Source organism: Carassius carassius, chromosome 20 (genome assembly GCF_963082965.1).
Source record: "Carassius carassius chromosome 20, fCarCar2.1, whole genome shotgun sequence".
NCBI classification, from domain to species: Eukaryota; Metazoa; Chordata; class Actinopteri; order Cypriniformes; family Cyprinidae; genus Carassius; species Carassius carassius.
Genome location: NC_081774.1, coordinates 2941467 through 2956585, shown reverse-complemented (window position 1 = coordinate 2956585; position 15119 = coordinate 2941467). Strand labels below are relative to the sequence as shown.

The following is a 15119-nucleotide window of genomic DNA, read 5'->3' as shown; positions in this document are numbered from 1 at the left end:
AAAATGTTTAAGATATAATATATACAGGCTGAGCAGATGACTTTCTCCATTTACTGCGACTGATTGAACGACATTTTTTCAATATCAGCCACTGAATTGACAATTATGAATGCAATTTAAGTCAAGTTAAGACACCTTTACTTATATAGCGCCTTAAACAAAATACATTGCGTCAAAGCAACTGAACAACATTCATTAGGAAAACAGTGTGTCAATAATGCAAAATGATAGTTAGAGGCAGTTCATCATTGAATTCAGTGATGTCATCTCAGTTCAGTTTAAATAGTGTCTTTGCAATCATTTGCAATCAAATTCAACGATATCGCTGTAAATGAAGTGACCCCAACTTAGCAAGCCAGAGGCGACAGTGGCAAGGAACCAGACAAAACCAGTAGTTCAATTCCAGGCTGCAGCAAAGTCAGATTGTGCAGAAGAATCATCTGTTTCCTGTGGTCTTGTCCTGGTGCTCCTCTGAGACAAGGTCTTTACAGGGGATCTGTATCTGGGGCTCTAGTTGTCCTGGTCTCCGCTGTCTTTCAGGGATGTAGAGGTCCTTTCTAGGTGCTGATCCACCATCTGGTCTGGATACGTACTGGATCCGGGTGACTGCAGTGACCCTATGATTGGTCACAGACTGGTTCTGGTGGCTACGGTGACCTCGGAATAAGAGAGAAACAGACAAATATTAGCGTAGATGCCATTCTTCTAATGATGTAGCAAGTACATTGGGTGTTATGGGAAGTGTTTCCGGTTTACCTAATTAATGCAGCCTAAAAATCCTTTAATGGATTTTGGTCATATTTGGTCTAATATGGTCATACTTCCTGGTTAGAACTCTTGGTGCTTGCACTATAATAGTGAAGAATAAACTTCACACTTCAAGCTATTCAACTACTTAAAACTTCCCATTCTGGCTTTTTCAACCTACCTCCAAATTAATGTTTGTCCATCTGGAAATTGTATTTTTCATGAGCTCTAGATTTTAAGATGTACCAGGTGTTGATAAATCACATGCACTGAATGTAAAGAGCTAACGTAAGGGCTCTCAGTCCTGCTCCTGGAGGGCCTGTGTCCAGCAAAGTTTATCTACCCCAAATAAACACACCTGTCACCTAAGCTAAGCAAGGTCTTCAGGATCAGTAGCAATGTCCAACATTAACTGCGGCTGGTGCCAAATAAAAATGATTATGTTTTGGAAATTAGCAAGTCAAATGTAGAATACAGAGCCACACACTTACACTAAATGTTGCATTGAATAGACTGAACATGATAAATACCCATGTTACTGTTTTAGCACCATATTTTTAGGTTAGGATATTTAAAGATGCAGTTTTGTGTGTGTGTGTGTGTGTGGGTACCTCTGCAGATAAGACACATGAATGTTTCCTTTAAGATTGTCACTAGGTTTGCCCTATGTGCTGATCGCTGTGAATTGGAAACGATCTCCTGATTCTGTCTGGAAACATTTTCCAGGCCATGAGAAGCCTCTAACAGACGTTTTGAAGTAAGGAAGGATTAGTGAAAATTATTTATGTGGTAATTATATATATATAGTCACAGTGATGCTGATCCCTCTGTTTTTCATAACCTCACATCGAGGATCTGTTGGAGGCAGAGGTAAAATAAAAACTGCATCTTTAAATATCCTAACCAAATCACAGTAAACTAGAAGGAACAAATATGGTGCTAAAACAGTAACATGTGTATAGCTCATGTTAAGTCTATTCAATGCTACATTCAGTGCAAGTGTGTGGCTCTCTATTCTACATTTGACTTGCTGTTTTCCAAAACATAATAATTTTGATTTGGCACCAGCTGCAGTAGTTAATGTTGCTTTATATTATACAGCTATCATTGAGCTAAGGTATACCCCCCCCCCCCCCAGCTATCATTAAAGAAGCTGTGTTCATGCTGCAGGAGTGTGTTTGTGCAAGGAGGATGGAGATCTCAAGGCAGTGCCCTAAATGCAGATCTGAAGATTTTGTCATCACAGAAGTTGCAGGCCTATCCAAAGTTCTTGAAGTCACTAAGAGTTTTTTGTGACAGGAGACTAAGAAGAGAAACATCATTCAATTTAGTATGTATTAAAACTAATATTACTAATTTATTTCATAAATTTAACTATATACATTTTCACAATTATTTATTAATGTCACACACACACATACCTAGTGCCTTTTGACTTAAAAGATGAGATTGGTAAATGTTATAGGCATATTATCATGGAACTGTTCAGTCTATTATTGATTTTTATTTCCACTTCACTTTTATCCAAGGACACAGAACTATTTGCACTGTATTTATCAGTGGGACAATATCCATACAATACTACAACCTAGAAATAATTTAAAGGGGTCACTTGCAAGTCGCAGCAGCACGAATTATGTGTAACATCTGATTCAAATATTATGCTAATAACCAGCGACGAGCCAATTTTCCATTTCTCGTTACTGAATTCTAAATAGGAAATGAAATGATCAAAACGTACGTGGACTTTGTGTGTATTAATGCAAACAACAAAACACTGTACAGGTAAATTTAAAGTGATTTTTACAGTAAACAAATTAAATGGCAATAATACAATACAAAATAAATAAAAAAAACGCTAAAAAAAAATAATTATTTGTTGTGATGCCATTCCGCTGCTGTTGATTGTGTTTCTCTTGGTCTGTTCTTGTGTTGTTCTCACTGTTGCTGTCAGTGTGGACCCACAGTGCTGTATATTCTGCTGCTGTATATTGCTCCACCTGATGGACACTTCGTGGCTTCACTACCAGGAATATCATCAATAGTACTGTAGTAGATTATGTCATTAACGGGATCCTGTGGAGAAAGGGATTGTATAATAAACAGGATATATAATTATGTATGAATTAATCACATCAATGCTTGTATGCTCTATCATTTATAGTGCTGTATATAACAGGATCTACAGGGGCCCGTTTCAGAAAGCAGGATAAGTGAAAACTTAGAATGGGAGGCTTGTCAACCCCAAGAAAGCTATGGAATTACATTTGGTTCAATAAAAATGAACGAAATTTTATAAAACTGAACGTAACTTTTTCAGAAACTATCAAAAATATGCCATTACAAATGAAGAAAAACAATGAATCATGGATTCTGAATTCATTGCCTCAGATTTTGCTTACGGTTCGCAGTTTTTCGTTTGGTGTTTTGACACAAACCTCTCGTGGGGGCGGGCTTTACAGTGATCTACTCTGATTGGATAGTGAGCTTTTGATGGACAGGTGCTCTCTGACCGGGAAGTACAGACGCCACCCAGTGGCGCACATATTGAAAGCTCTCGCTGTGATTTGTACGTTTGTATGCCATACGTCGTGCTTTGTATTACTAAATATGTAAATAATATTTGACCTTCGATCGTCTCAGTCTGTAAAGAAAAGCTCTTGTCCATCAAAGCAGCTTGAAGTAAGCTTATGTTACTGAATGACAATAATAACCCGCAACAAACTGTAGCACACTGTAACATGAAAAACTTGTATCGATGTTATTGTTACTTCAGTAACACAAGCTTACTCCAAGCTGCCTTGAAGGAGAAGAGTTCATCTTTACAGACTGAGGCTATCACATGTCACATTAGAATTTATTTTCAATAAAAATGACCAAAATGTTCTAAAAGTGGAAGTAAAGTGCCTAATGAGTGTTTAATAATGATACAACTATTTATAATTGTAATAAATATAATCATTTACAATCTGTTATTATTGCATCCTGTTAACGTATAACGAGGTGCAAATGGGCCTAGTATGTAGTTTAAACTCAGTTTAAACTCAGATTTGGTTAAACCTCCTTAGTGAAACAGGCCCCAGGTTTAGAGTAGATCTGCATTTCACACAAAACAGTACTGAAAATCAACATTTGACTCATTTAATAAACTACAAGTTCACAAATCCAGTGCATCCCGGGATGTCAATTTGTGGCTGTTTTCCTGTTCACTCTACATGATTTCATATGAAATAAATTTATAAAAATGGATATGCAAATGTAAAACACTGCTGCAGAAAAATAAATGTACCATACAGTGTCAGACAGTGACTTCTTGAACCAGGTATGTAATTGATCACAGACACAAATAAGAAACACACCATGGCAGGCGTCAGTTTCAAAGTAGGGCTGTTTCAAGGAATATCCATCTAACTGATATCTGTGTACTACAGTTGGTAGTCAGTGCCAACAAAAAATTAAATAAAAATGAAATGTTCAATAAACATCCAAATATTTTGACCAGTGTGGCTTACACAATGACAAGTAAACTTAAGTTGACACTTACCAATTTACTGGCACAATAACTGTTTTGAAGCATGAATAGTTATGTGTGTTACATCTACATTTTGTGGACATTAAACAGCCCCATAAAACAGTTCAGAAAATTTAACTTACAGAATAGAATATTATTTCTGAATTAATGTTGAAGTAATGTTGAATTTAGAGAATGTTAAAGATGTCAAAGATGGTTTAAAAAAATAAGCCAAACTGAACACTGATTTTGTCATACAAATACTATCATAAGTAGTTTCTTATAAAGTAAATGACTTACCGTGTCAGTGGTGCTGCTGATTTTTCTTTCTCTGATTTGGTGTTCATCTTGCTCTTCATTAAAAAAAAACAGAGAATCAACAATATTACATTAACAAAATGTGTGTATATATATACATATAGAGAGAGAGAGAGAGAGAGAGAGAGAGAGAGAGAAATTGAGCTTTTGAAATATGTTTAAAAATGCAATTGAATGAAATGAATTTAAAAAAGAAATAAATTGGAGGTCAAACTGACTGGGTCTCCGTCTCAGTCTCCAGATGAAAACACTGATCAGAATCAGTAAGAGCAGAAGCGCAGCTGAAACTAGAAGCAACACAGTCAGGAGTTCATTATCTCTGTGAAAAAAGAGAAACATTTTAAAATCTTTTCAAAAGTTTTTTTAAAATTATGTGGAACTAATTCGACTGCATAAATGGCACCAGAAAATAAGAAATATCTTTAATATATTAGCCTAATAGTCGTAGAATTAGTTCAAGCTTTATTTATTTTAAACAATAGATGTAGTACTTTTGTGGTTTGTCAATGACTTAATTGTATGATATTATTCTTGTGGTGTCATGTTCGCCTGTTGCACTTCTGGGGCCCATTTCACAAAGGAGGTTAAGTGAAAACTGAGTATGTTAACCCTGAAATGAAAGAAACTCTAGGTTTTCTGTTTCAGATGGGAGGTTTGTCAAACCCGAGAAGGCAGGGTAAGTCAAGCCCATTTCTGAAAGAGAGCTAACTTATACTCAGAGTCAGTTACCATGGTAATTTACTCTATGAACCTAACCTGGTCAGGAGCAGGTTTTCTTCGATAAACCCAGATTTTCTTTCAGTCTCCTCCCCCTTTTTAAACACTTCACTGATGCATGCTGGAAAAATGCTCTTCTTACTAAGTGTTTTTTGTTTTCTTTTCCCCAAGTACAAATATTAAAAAAAAAAGATTTTCTATATAAGAAAATGATATAAGATACTTAGTTGTTTCCTGGGGGGATTCTAATTTTACTTTAACTAAAATTATATGCCAGTGTGGTAATAAAAATAATCTTAATGCAAATGGAAAACAAGATTATTCTGAGTGTCTATTACTAAGAGCAAATCTACTGTAGCTCCGCCCTCCATCGACACATAAGGTTAAATACCACACATGTGAATAACGGCTTCAGTGGTGTAGGCACTAGGCAGTAATGTTTTGGGCACGGAAAACTAGCTTGAAATGGGATTGATTGGGGTAGAGTCCGACTTTTGCCGAGCTCGTTCTTCTCACTTTTCCCATCACATGCCACATTAGAATTTATTTTCAATAAAAATGAACAAAATTTTCTAAAAGTGGAAGTAAAGTGCCACTAAAGATACAACTATTTATAATTGTAATAAATATAATCATTTACAATCTGTTATTATTGAATCCTGTTAATGTATAACAATACTGAGGTGCAAATGTATCTGCCAGTATAAAGTATAACTAGCATCTAATTATTATTTACACTTAGCCTTTTGCAAAGAACTGCTACTTTTACATGGTAAATAGAATATATCATGATTTTCACTGTACATTTTTTCTGTAAATAGCCTACTGTAAATAGGATCTATCGCTAAGAAAGTATGTTAATTCCACTTAGTGTAAATAGCCACTGCCGTATTTTCCTTACTCTATTGGCAGATCATTTGTAAAATAAGAAAAATGCACTTAAAATATTATTATTAATATTATTCTTTTATATAAATGTTTTTGCCCATGAGATACCATAAAAATGATTAGCTATTAGTTCATTAATCTAACGTTCTGCCAGTTTTCACCTGTGATATTATAACACTGAGAAGAATTACATTTGTATTGATCTGAAGAATGCAGACGGCTTTTTGGCGGGAGCTTTTGCCATGTTGAATCGTAATATCAGCGCTCCATTGATAATGGCTTATTATAGTCGTGGTGCACGCGCTTAACTCAGAGTCAGTCAATTTAGGGTTGATTAAACCAACTCATTTCAGCTGTTCTGTAACCGAAAACTCAGAGTTTCTCATCTCAGGGTAAGTCAACTCAGAGTTCAAGTTTAAACTCAGAGTTGGTTGAACCACCTTATTGAAACGGGCCCCTGCAAAGATTAGAACTAACAAAACAAACAAACAATAAAAAATAAAAAAACAGAAAAGAAAAAACATGAATGCAACGAATAAATGATTGTGAGAGTAAAAGGTAAAAGAAACTTAAGAAATAGTGCATGACAATAAAATGCAGACAAATATAGGTCCATTCCACGAAGATGATTCTGAGAAACGTTATCGAGAAATATTTGAATACTGACGTGTCTTTCTCTTTGTCTGGTTCTGCCTTCGTTACAGTGATGTGAACAGGATTAATTACGCCTCCAGCAGAGCAGAAGTACCAGCTAGAATCAGTCCGTCTCAGTCCAGTCATCAGCACAGTGAAGGATCTTCTCCCATCATCATCTCTGATCTGCACTGATGAATTCTGGGATGTGTCAGTCCTCCCCACTGTGTAACATCTCTGATCTTTATATCTGCACCACCGTTTGACTTTATTCTGATATCCAGAACTGTAGAGACACTTAACACTGATATCACCACCTTCATGTCCAGATACACTGCTGCTCACCACAGACACATCAGGAGCTGAACACACACACACACACACACACACACACACACACACACACACACACACACACACACACACACACACACACACACACACACACACCAGTCATTTGAGATGATAAAACACATATTTAACATCGGAATGTTATTAAAATAAATACAAAATCTCTTACCAGATTGAACCTTGATATAAACCTCATATGTGGTAGCCATTATTCCTTCAGTGCCCACAATACAACGATAACCTCCAGAGACTTCATTCTGCAGGTTTCTCATAGTCACAATAAAGAAACTCTGATCAGGATGATCAATTACTGACAGATTCTGCTCTGTTGTGTTTGTGTTTGTGTATGTGTATGTTTGATCAATATCTGAGAACCAGGATTTCTTCTGCTGTGTGTATTTCTTGTCATAATAACATGGGATGGTGACAGATCCTCCAGTCTGAACAGTTAATATTTGGTTTGTCCAAGCATCGTAGCTTTCAACACCTAAACAAACAACATGCAAATCATTATTATATCAAATATTAACAATAAATTGCCTCTAAATTAGTTTGGTCTTCTCAGAAAATAAAATGAAAGCAACACAAACAGTTGAGCATAAAATGTGCCATTACAAGATGATAAACATGATCTATTAAAAACAAATCTCAAAACATTTAATACTCACCTAAAATAAGCCAAAAACCTACTGAAATGTAGAATATTTTTGTCTTTGTGTGTACAGCCATTGTGTACGTTTCTCTTCCTGTATCTGAGCTGTTTTAACTTTGGTTGTAGTAACTGCTGCACTTCCTTTTTCATGCAAAATATGCTGAGCTAGGTGCAGTAAAAAAAATGGCTTGTTTGTAATGGGTTCTATTGTTTTTGTCTTGTTGTGCAGTGTTCTGACTGGGACACGCATCACAGTATGGTGAGGTGCACAACATTTCGTCATGTGCTTGAGAAATTCAGCCAATCACAAAGCACTGGATGGCTGGCCTCCACACACCTCACTTTTCGGATCGATGAGTTTTGTAAAAAACGATGCGTTTCAGAAGGCGGGCATAGTGGAGAAACAATAATGTACAGTGTGTGGAAAATAATGCTTTTTTTTAACCTAAACCTTAAACACATTTTATTACACCAAATACACAAAATAATGTTCTTTTTAGCAACATCATATGACTCCTTTAATTCAATGCAAAAGTTGTGCATACTCATTACTAATTTTTCTCTCTTTGCTTGTGAAGATCCTGTATGATCATTTTACTCTTTGAGAAAATGTATTTCTAAATTAAATGAATTTTAACTGCATTCTGAATCGGTTACACAAAAAGTAAATTTTGAGATTATACATTATTTTATATATATATATATATATATATATATATATATATATATATATATATATATCATATCATATCATATTCAGCATTATTTCATCAGCTGTCAGTTGTTTTGCTGCTTCTGAATTCAAACTAATATCTGTTAAATATTAAATAATAATTTAATTCACTCTTTTTTTAATGTTAGGCTCTGAAGGAAAGCAATGCAACAGCGTTTTGGTTTCGAAGCTATCGTTTGGTTTCTGTGTTGAGCTGCGTTCACCTCTTTCTTTATTTGGTGGGCGGGACTAAACATGCAGCGATGTATAAGCAGGTGTTGATCTTCCGCGGAGAAGTTTTGGCAGACTGGATTCAATATAAGCTGTTTTTAGACTAGCAAGATATTTCTAAGTTTTGAAACTTACAGGATGCCTTTATAGTACAATGACCTCTTATATGTTAAAAGATTGAGGGAAGTTTGGTTTTTTCAGTTTATTACCCATTTAAGTGAAACTACTTGTAATTATTTTACAAGTGTAATTAAAATGACTACAAATGTATGAAACTTTGAGACTGGATAAAAACTATTTGACTTACAGGAAGAGAACAGGAGCTGACAGGAACCTGTTGGCTTCAAACTTTAACAAAACTGTTCATCTGATGTCATCCTCTTTATAACAATTATTATATTATGGGATACCATAAACATTAAATATAATGTATTTCACCTTATTTTTTCAGATGACTGTATGTCAGGATATAAATTCTTAAATTTGTAACCCAACAGCACAAAACAGGAGGTGCCCAAGAATGTCCCAGGTCAGAAAGATGGCAAAGGTCTGTGCCCTTAACACACAGAAGGTACGTGAATCTCATCATGCATCAAGTTCAGTTACTCAAGTGCCCTGAAATCTTTTTTCAAAAAGAAATAATTCCTCTGTAAGTTAAACAAATCTTAAGATATTACACATAATTGGGTAGTAAAACAAAGTGTTGCACATTTAGTTTTGTGCAAGCTGAGTGCTTATTTTGTACAACCTTTGCAACTGTTTTTTATCACTTAATTAGAAGAACTACAAGTACTTAATTGCATAATCTTGTTACAAAGGGACTACTGAACCAACATTTATACATTTTTTAAGGTTGCAGCTTAGGCCCCATCACACATGCATTTAGCTGTACTGTATACACAAAAATGTATGTATTGGCGTTTCAGATGGATCCAGCGTTTTGGGAGAGTGAAACCACTATTATTTGAAACTGGGTGGATAAATCTGAAAACGACAGCCTTGCATTTTTGTGTGTACAGCCATTCCATATAATTCGTGAAAAGATGATGTCATCACCCCACGTCTTGACCCTATAAGAGGTACAGTCATAGACATAAAAAATTTGATTAAAATCATAAAATTTAGATTAAAAAAAAGTCTAGGTAAATATTATGCATCAATTACTTGTACATTATATATAAAACATGTATTGATGAAGTCTGTAAAATAAATCATATTGCTGAATCTGTACAGTCATCTGAATATGTTTGTTCTGCCATTAACATTGGCAAAAAACTAATGTTGATCTTTTCTCTTTTCAGGTACTGATTGCAAAACTGGATCAGCTGACAGTTTGTTAACAGTTCAGACTGGAGGACCACTCATTATTCCATGTTGTTATGACAGAAAATACACTGAACATAATAATAACTGGTGTTTTGATCATCCAGATCAGAGTTTCTTTACAGTTACTCTGAGTAACCTATAGCGTGAAGACCGCATGTTGGTGTGATCTGGAGATTGGAGGAATAGATCTGGATGTGACAGAGAAGCTTCAATCAGTTCAACAGTTCAATCAGGTATTAAATGAAACATTCTCCCAATTCCCAATAAATCACAATCCTAAATGACTTTGTGTGTGTGTGTGTGTGTGTGTGTGTGTGTGTTCAGCTCCTGATGTGTCTGTGGTGAGCAGCAGTGTCTCTGGACATGAAGGTGGTGATATCAGTGTTCAGTGTCTCTACAGTTCTGGATATCAGAATAAGGTCAAACAGTGGTGCAGATATAAAGATCAGAGCTGTTACACAGTGGGGAGGACTGACACATCCCAGAATCCATCAGTGCAGATCAGTGACGATGGGAGAAGATCCTTCTGCTCTGTAGGAAAACAGGAGGCTCCTGTTCAAATTAATTAAAAAAAAACTAATGTCAAAAACTAATGCTAAAACTCATTCACTTTTCAGATCTATACTGGATTTCTTGCTGTACAATTAAGGGGGGAAAGACTAAAATTGTTTTTCATTTTTTTAGTTCCCGATAACTCAAAAGATCCCCAGCTTTGTGTTCTCACCAGCACTGGACTAATACCAGCTAATACAGACTCTGTTGGAGGTTCTAAATATGTCACAATGAATCGTTTGCAATTTTTTCTATTTGACAGCAGTTGTGACCACAAAATAATTCGAGAGAAAATGGTTTGTAGCTTATTAAAATATTAATCAAGAATACTATTTTATATAATTGGTTACTGATTACTTTGATTTGCATATATTTGTTTATTTATTTATTTATTTATGTAGCATGTGGCGTAGTCATTGCTTATTTTTTGTTTAGTTTTCCAAAAGCAAGTAATATAGTCTGAATATATCAAATCACGCAATTCTGCTTCATTCCTACATTCCTACATTTGCAGCTTTGAGCTCTGAGAACGACATATTAATATTTACAGTTTCATTATTCACGTTCATTAAAAGATGAGCACATTTTCACAATGTGTCCTAAATCTTTATTTCATTTGTACTGTAGTGTAATTGTCAGAGTTCATCTTCTGTATCTCCAGAGCAGTCAGTATCTGAGGAGGACAAGGTGACTCACAGCCCTGTGCACAAACAGGTGAGAAGTTACAGTGTTGGTTATATTTAATAACCACAGGATATTTTACACACACAAAAAACACACACTGAATATGTGAGAGCATCTCACTGTTTAATATCTTAATCACAGGTAAAAGCCACTAAACATGAGAGCAAAATATAAACACAATGGCACTAAAGTTGAAAGTAATTACATTTACATTTATTCATTTAGCAGACGCTTTTATCCAAAGCGACTTACAGATAAGGACAGTATAATTGATGATATAATTTCATTTATTTTCTTTATTTCTTAATTTTTTTTTAATTGTTGGCATACTTTTTCATGCAAATTATTAATCCTGAGAATGCAAAATACAAATTACAATAAAATAATTTGTACATTGTAATTGACTGTTCCTATGGTGACTTAGTGCTGCAATAGAGAAGTTTTACTCTGAAAGTTAAAGCATTTTACTGTTCAAACATTCTTTAGTGATACTAAATGTGGCACTGTGTAAATTGTTGTTGGGAAAAAGCATGACGCAATAATATATAAAGTCAAGTCAATATATATAAAGTTAAGTTGTAATGTGCATGATTTGAGTGTGGCAATAAAATATCAAAACTGTTCTCAAAAATAAAATGTGCTATAATTGGCTTGTGTGTATTACTTATTTGTTTGTTTGCATATTTATTTACACATACAACAATGACTTTTGGTCCTCTAATTGGCTGAGGTTCCTCCATCCATAACTTTTTCTAATAGATGTGTTATAGGTGCTGCACAGACTGATTGATGTAGCTCAGCTTGCCCGACAGCATCCGTCCTGGAGTGTCGATGTCCTGCAGAGTTTAACTCCAGTCCTGAAAAAACATCACTTCTCTGTAGGCTTAGCAATACTGAAGACCTTGATTAGCTTGATCAGGTGTGTTTGAATAGGGCCCCCCCCCTCAAAAATAAAATAAATGATACTGACCCCAAACTTTAGAGTGCTATATGTATAATGTAACAAAAGCTTTTTATTTCAGATAAATGCTGATCTTTGGATCCAAGTAGTGTATGTTGTAGCCTATGTACCACACACCACACTCATATCATATCTTGTTTTGTTTAAGAATAAAACATCAGGTCCGACAATATCAAGTCTTTCCTCAACGAGGAAAAAGTTGGGATGAAGCGATCTTTATATAGGTGGAGCAAAATACTTCATCTCTCTGTCTATAGCACATTGGAAGTTTACACTGTCAATAACTGAGAGCACAGACTCAAACACAGAAGGACATATTAATATTAATACAGTTTGATTATTGAGATATATTAATATTTGAGCAAAATCATTTTACAATCTACAGTACATCAAGTGATTTTTTTCAACACTCATATATTTTCATCTTTGTGCTGTTTAATCATTAATAGATTTTCTCTTTCAATTCAATTCAATTCTAGTTTATTTGTATAGCGCTTTTTACGATACAAATCATTGCAAAGCAACAGAAAGTTAAGTTTCTACAATATTTAGTAGCTTATCAGTGGTGACTGTCAGATTATGTGCATATGACAGGAATTATCAGAAAAATTAATACAAGACAGTCAACCAGACGATGAACACTATTAACAGCAGTTATTATATGATGCAATCACACTTGTAGAAATATTTGTTAGTTCTGTATGTTATTTCAGGGGTTAGCATCATCTCTTCTCAGGTGTTCTGGATCCAGACTGGAGCTTGTGTAAATCCTAGTTACGGCAAAACAGAGAAACAAATAAGAGACATAATTAGCATAGCAGCTGTTCCAACAAAGTAAAATTAATTAGTTTAACCCAAGCTAAAGAATAATACTGCACATTTGATCAGATACAACTGCAGTCACAATTTAAGAGATGCATTATTCGAATGCTTGGCGAAAGATGTGAGATGTGTTTTTAATCTAGATTTAAACAGAGAGAGTGTGTCTGAACCCCGAACATTATCAGGAAGACTATTCCAGAGTTTGGGAGCCAAATGTGAAAAAGCTCTACCTCCTTTAGTGGACTTTGCTATCCAGCGTTTTGTGACCTTAGGGAGTGTGATGGATTGTAACGTGGTAGAAGGCTAGTTAGGTACGCAGGAGCTAAACCATTTAGGGCCTAATAGTTAAGTAATGATCATTTGTAACTGATACAGAACTTAATAGGTAGCCAGTGCAGAGACTGTAAAATTGGGGTAATATGATCATATTTTCTTGACCTGGTAAGGACTCTAGCTGCTGCATTTTGGACTACCTGTTTCAGATGGCACACGATGGAGCATTTCAGTCTGTCTACAGAGAGGTTGTGTGTCTACAGAGAAGTTATTGTGCAAAACTGGATTTGCATTTGCTACTGTGGCTAATCTTATGTAAACTGACTTTGTCTTGTGGCATGAAGTCTATCCGTCCATCTATCTATCTATCCATCTGTCTGTCTGTCTATCAGTTTCCTGTATATTTAATATATTGTTTTTTCATGATACTCTTTTAATTCAAGTACAAAATTCTTGTATAAATCCAGATCTCAATTATAACTCTCTCTGTTTTAGGATTAGCAGCAGTCCAAATGCATAAATGGTCAGTATTTGAAACATTTTCTTTTGTGGGCAATTGTTCCTGTTTTAGACACCAACATCTTTCAGTTTGGGTACTAGATTTGTTATGCAGTTAAGTAGCAAAGACCTACTAAAAATTTGAACTACCGGTAAATTCAACAATAATTATTTATTCCCATTCCTGAGATTATTTAGCCAAATGTGAATTTGATATGTTTTAAATTATAAATAATATAATGCTTTGTAAGTGAAGAAAATATATTGTGGCTTTGAAAATCCAAAATATACATGATGTGACAACATCTTGATTGTGTGCTATTATAATTTATCTTTCAGATGGCATTTCTGTCTATCACAGAACAAGAGGAACATCCAGTTATTAGAAAAGTGTTGATAATAAGCCTTATATTTTGTATTTGTTTGATACTAAGTCTATTTTGTAATCGATACTCTGCCTACATTTGTGAATCATTTGTTTCAAACCAGTGATTCAGAGCATGTATAAAACTGCCAGTTAAGTGAAGATTCATTACATCATATTGTTTCGTAATTCCAGTGTTTCTCAGTGGACACGTCCACACACCCACACTTGTGGTTTTTACCAGTTGTCTACATATTTCCTGTATTAGGCCCAAATGTTCAGACATCAAGTATGTGCAAAATGTTTAATAACACGATGAAAAACAGTGTTATAACAATGTAAGGGATTTATTTTGATTTCCAATACATGAACAAGAATGATTGTCATACTGCAGGATATGTCTGCCACTTACAGTATATAAGTGAAATTAATTATAAACAAACACAAAACACCTGCCTGTTATGAGCTAAAATTAAAACATAATGAACAACTAACAGTCCTTTAGTTAAAAAGTTGTAATGTTTCTTCAGGCATCTTAATCAGTCTAGGTTTTCTTCTTGAGAAAGCTTGTTGCTCAAGGACATGTGACAATGATCTTAAGTCATAGGTTTCTATGTTTCCTGTATATGTATTCCTGTAATATTATTTCCTGTATTCATTCTCTGTGGTTGTTTTTGTCAAAACAGCCTCGCTGCTTGATTATAAAAGTGGCAAACATGTTACAAATGTGTCTCTTTCAGAGATCTAAAATAACTGATTTACATTATGAACGAGAATTAAGAAAGGGTTCCCTTCTCTAGTACTCTCACTCTCTTTCTACTCAATTATACTATTAGAGTGAGTCATGCAAAAACTAGTTATTTTTGTCTGTTTTGTGAT

At 34.8% G+C, this 15119-nt stretch overlaps 1 protein-coding gene across 2 annotated transcripts; it reads right to left on the bottom strand.

The window, feature by feature from the left end:
* Positions 1–2598: 2598 nt before the first annotated feature.
* LOC132096039 (polymeric immunoglobulin receptor-like) lies at positions 2599–7985 on the bottom strand. 2 transcript variants are annotated; one of them, XM_059501159.1, is made up of 6 exons: positions 7834–7985; positions 7335–7652; positions 6849–7176; positions 4795–4895; positions 4559–4611; positions 2599–2823 (listed from the first exon to the last, which is right to left on the bottom strand). In XM_059501159.1, exons 1-6 carry the CDS (start codon positions 7892–7894, stop codon positions 2698–2700), a joined length of 987 nt encoding a protein of 328 aa, XP_059357142.1. In that variant the 5' UTR covers positions 7895–7985; the 3' UTR covers positions 2599–2697. The 2 variants fall into 2 exon arrangements, with proteins under 2 accessions (XP_059357142.1, XP_059357141.1); XM_059501158.1 differs by having other exon boundaries at positions 7856–7985.
* Between the last annotated feature and the right edge of the window lie 7134 nt (positions 7986–15119).

What these genes read in the sequence shown, in the direction of transcription:
- LOC132096039 (XM_059501158.1), bottom strand. Translation starts at nt 7,967, where the DNA reads ATGAAAAAGGAAGTGCAGCAGTTACTACAACCAAAGTTAAAACAGCTC. An exon ending in CAAAAATATTCTACATTTCA is followed by an intron (nt 7,653 to 7,855) that starts GTAGGTTTTTGG and finishes TTGTTTGTTTAG; the next exon opens with GTGTTGAAAGCTACGATGCT. An exon ending in GAGACTGAGACGGAGACCCA is followed by an intron (nt 4,612 to 4,794) that starts GTCAGTTTGACC and finishes TTTTTAATGAAG; the next exon opens with AGCAAGATGAACACCAAATC.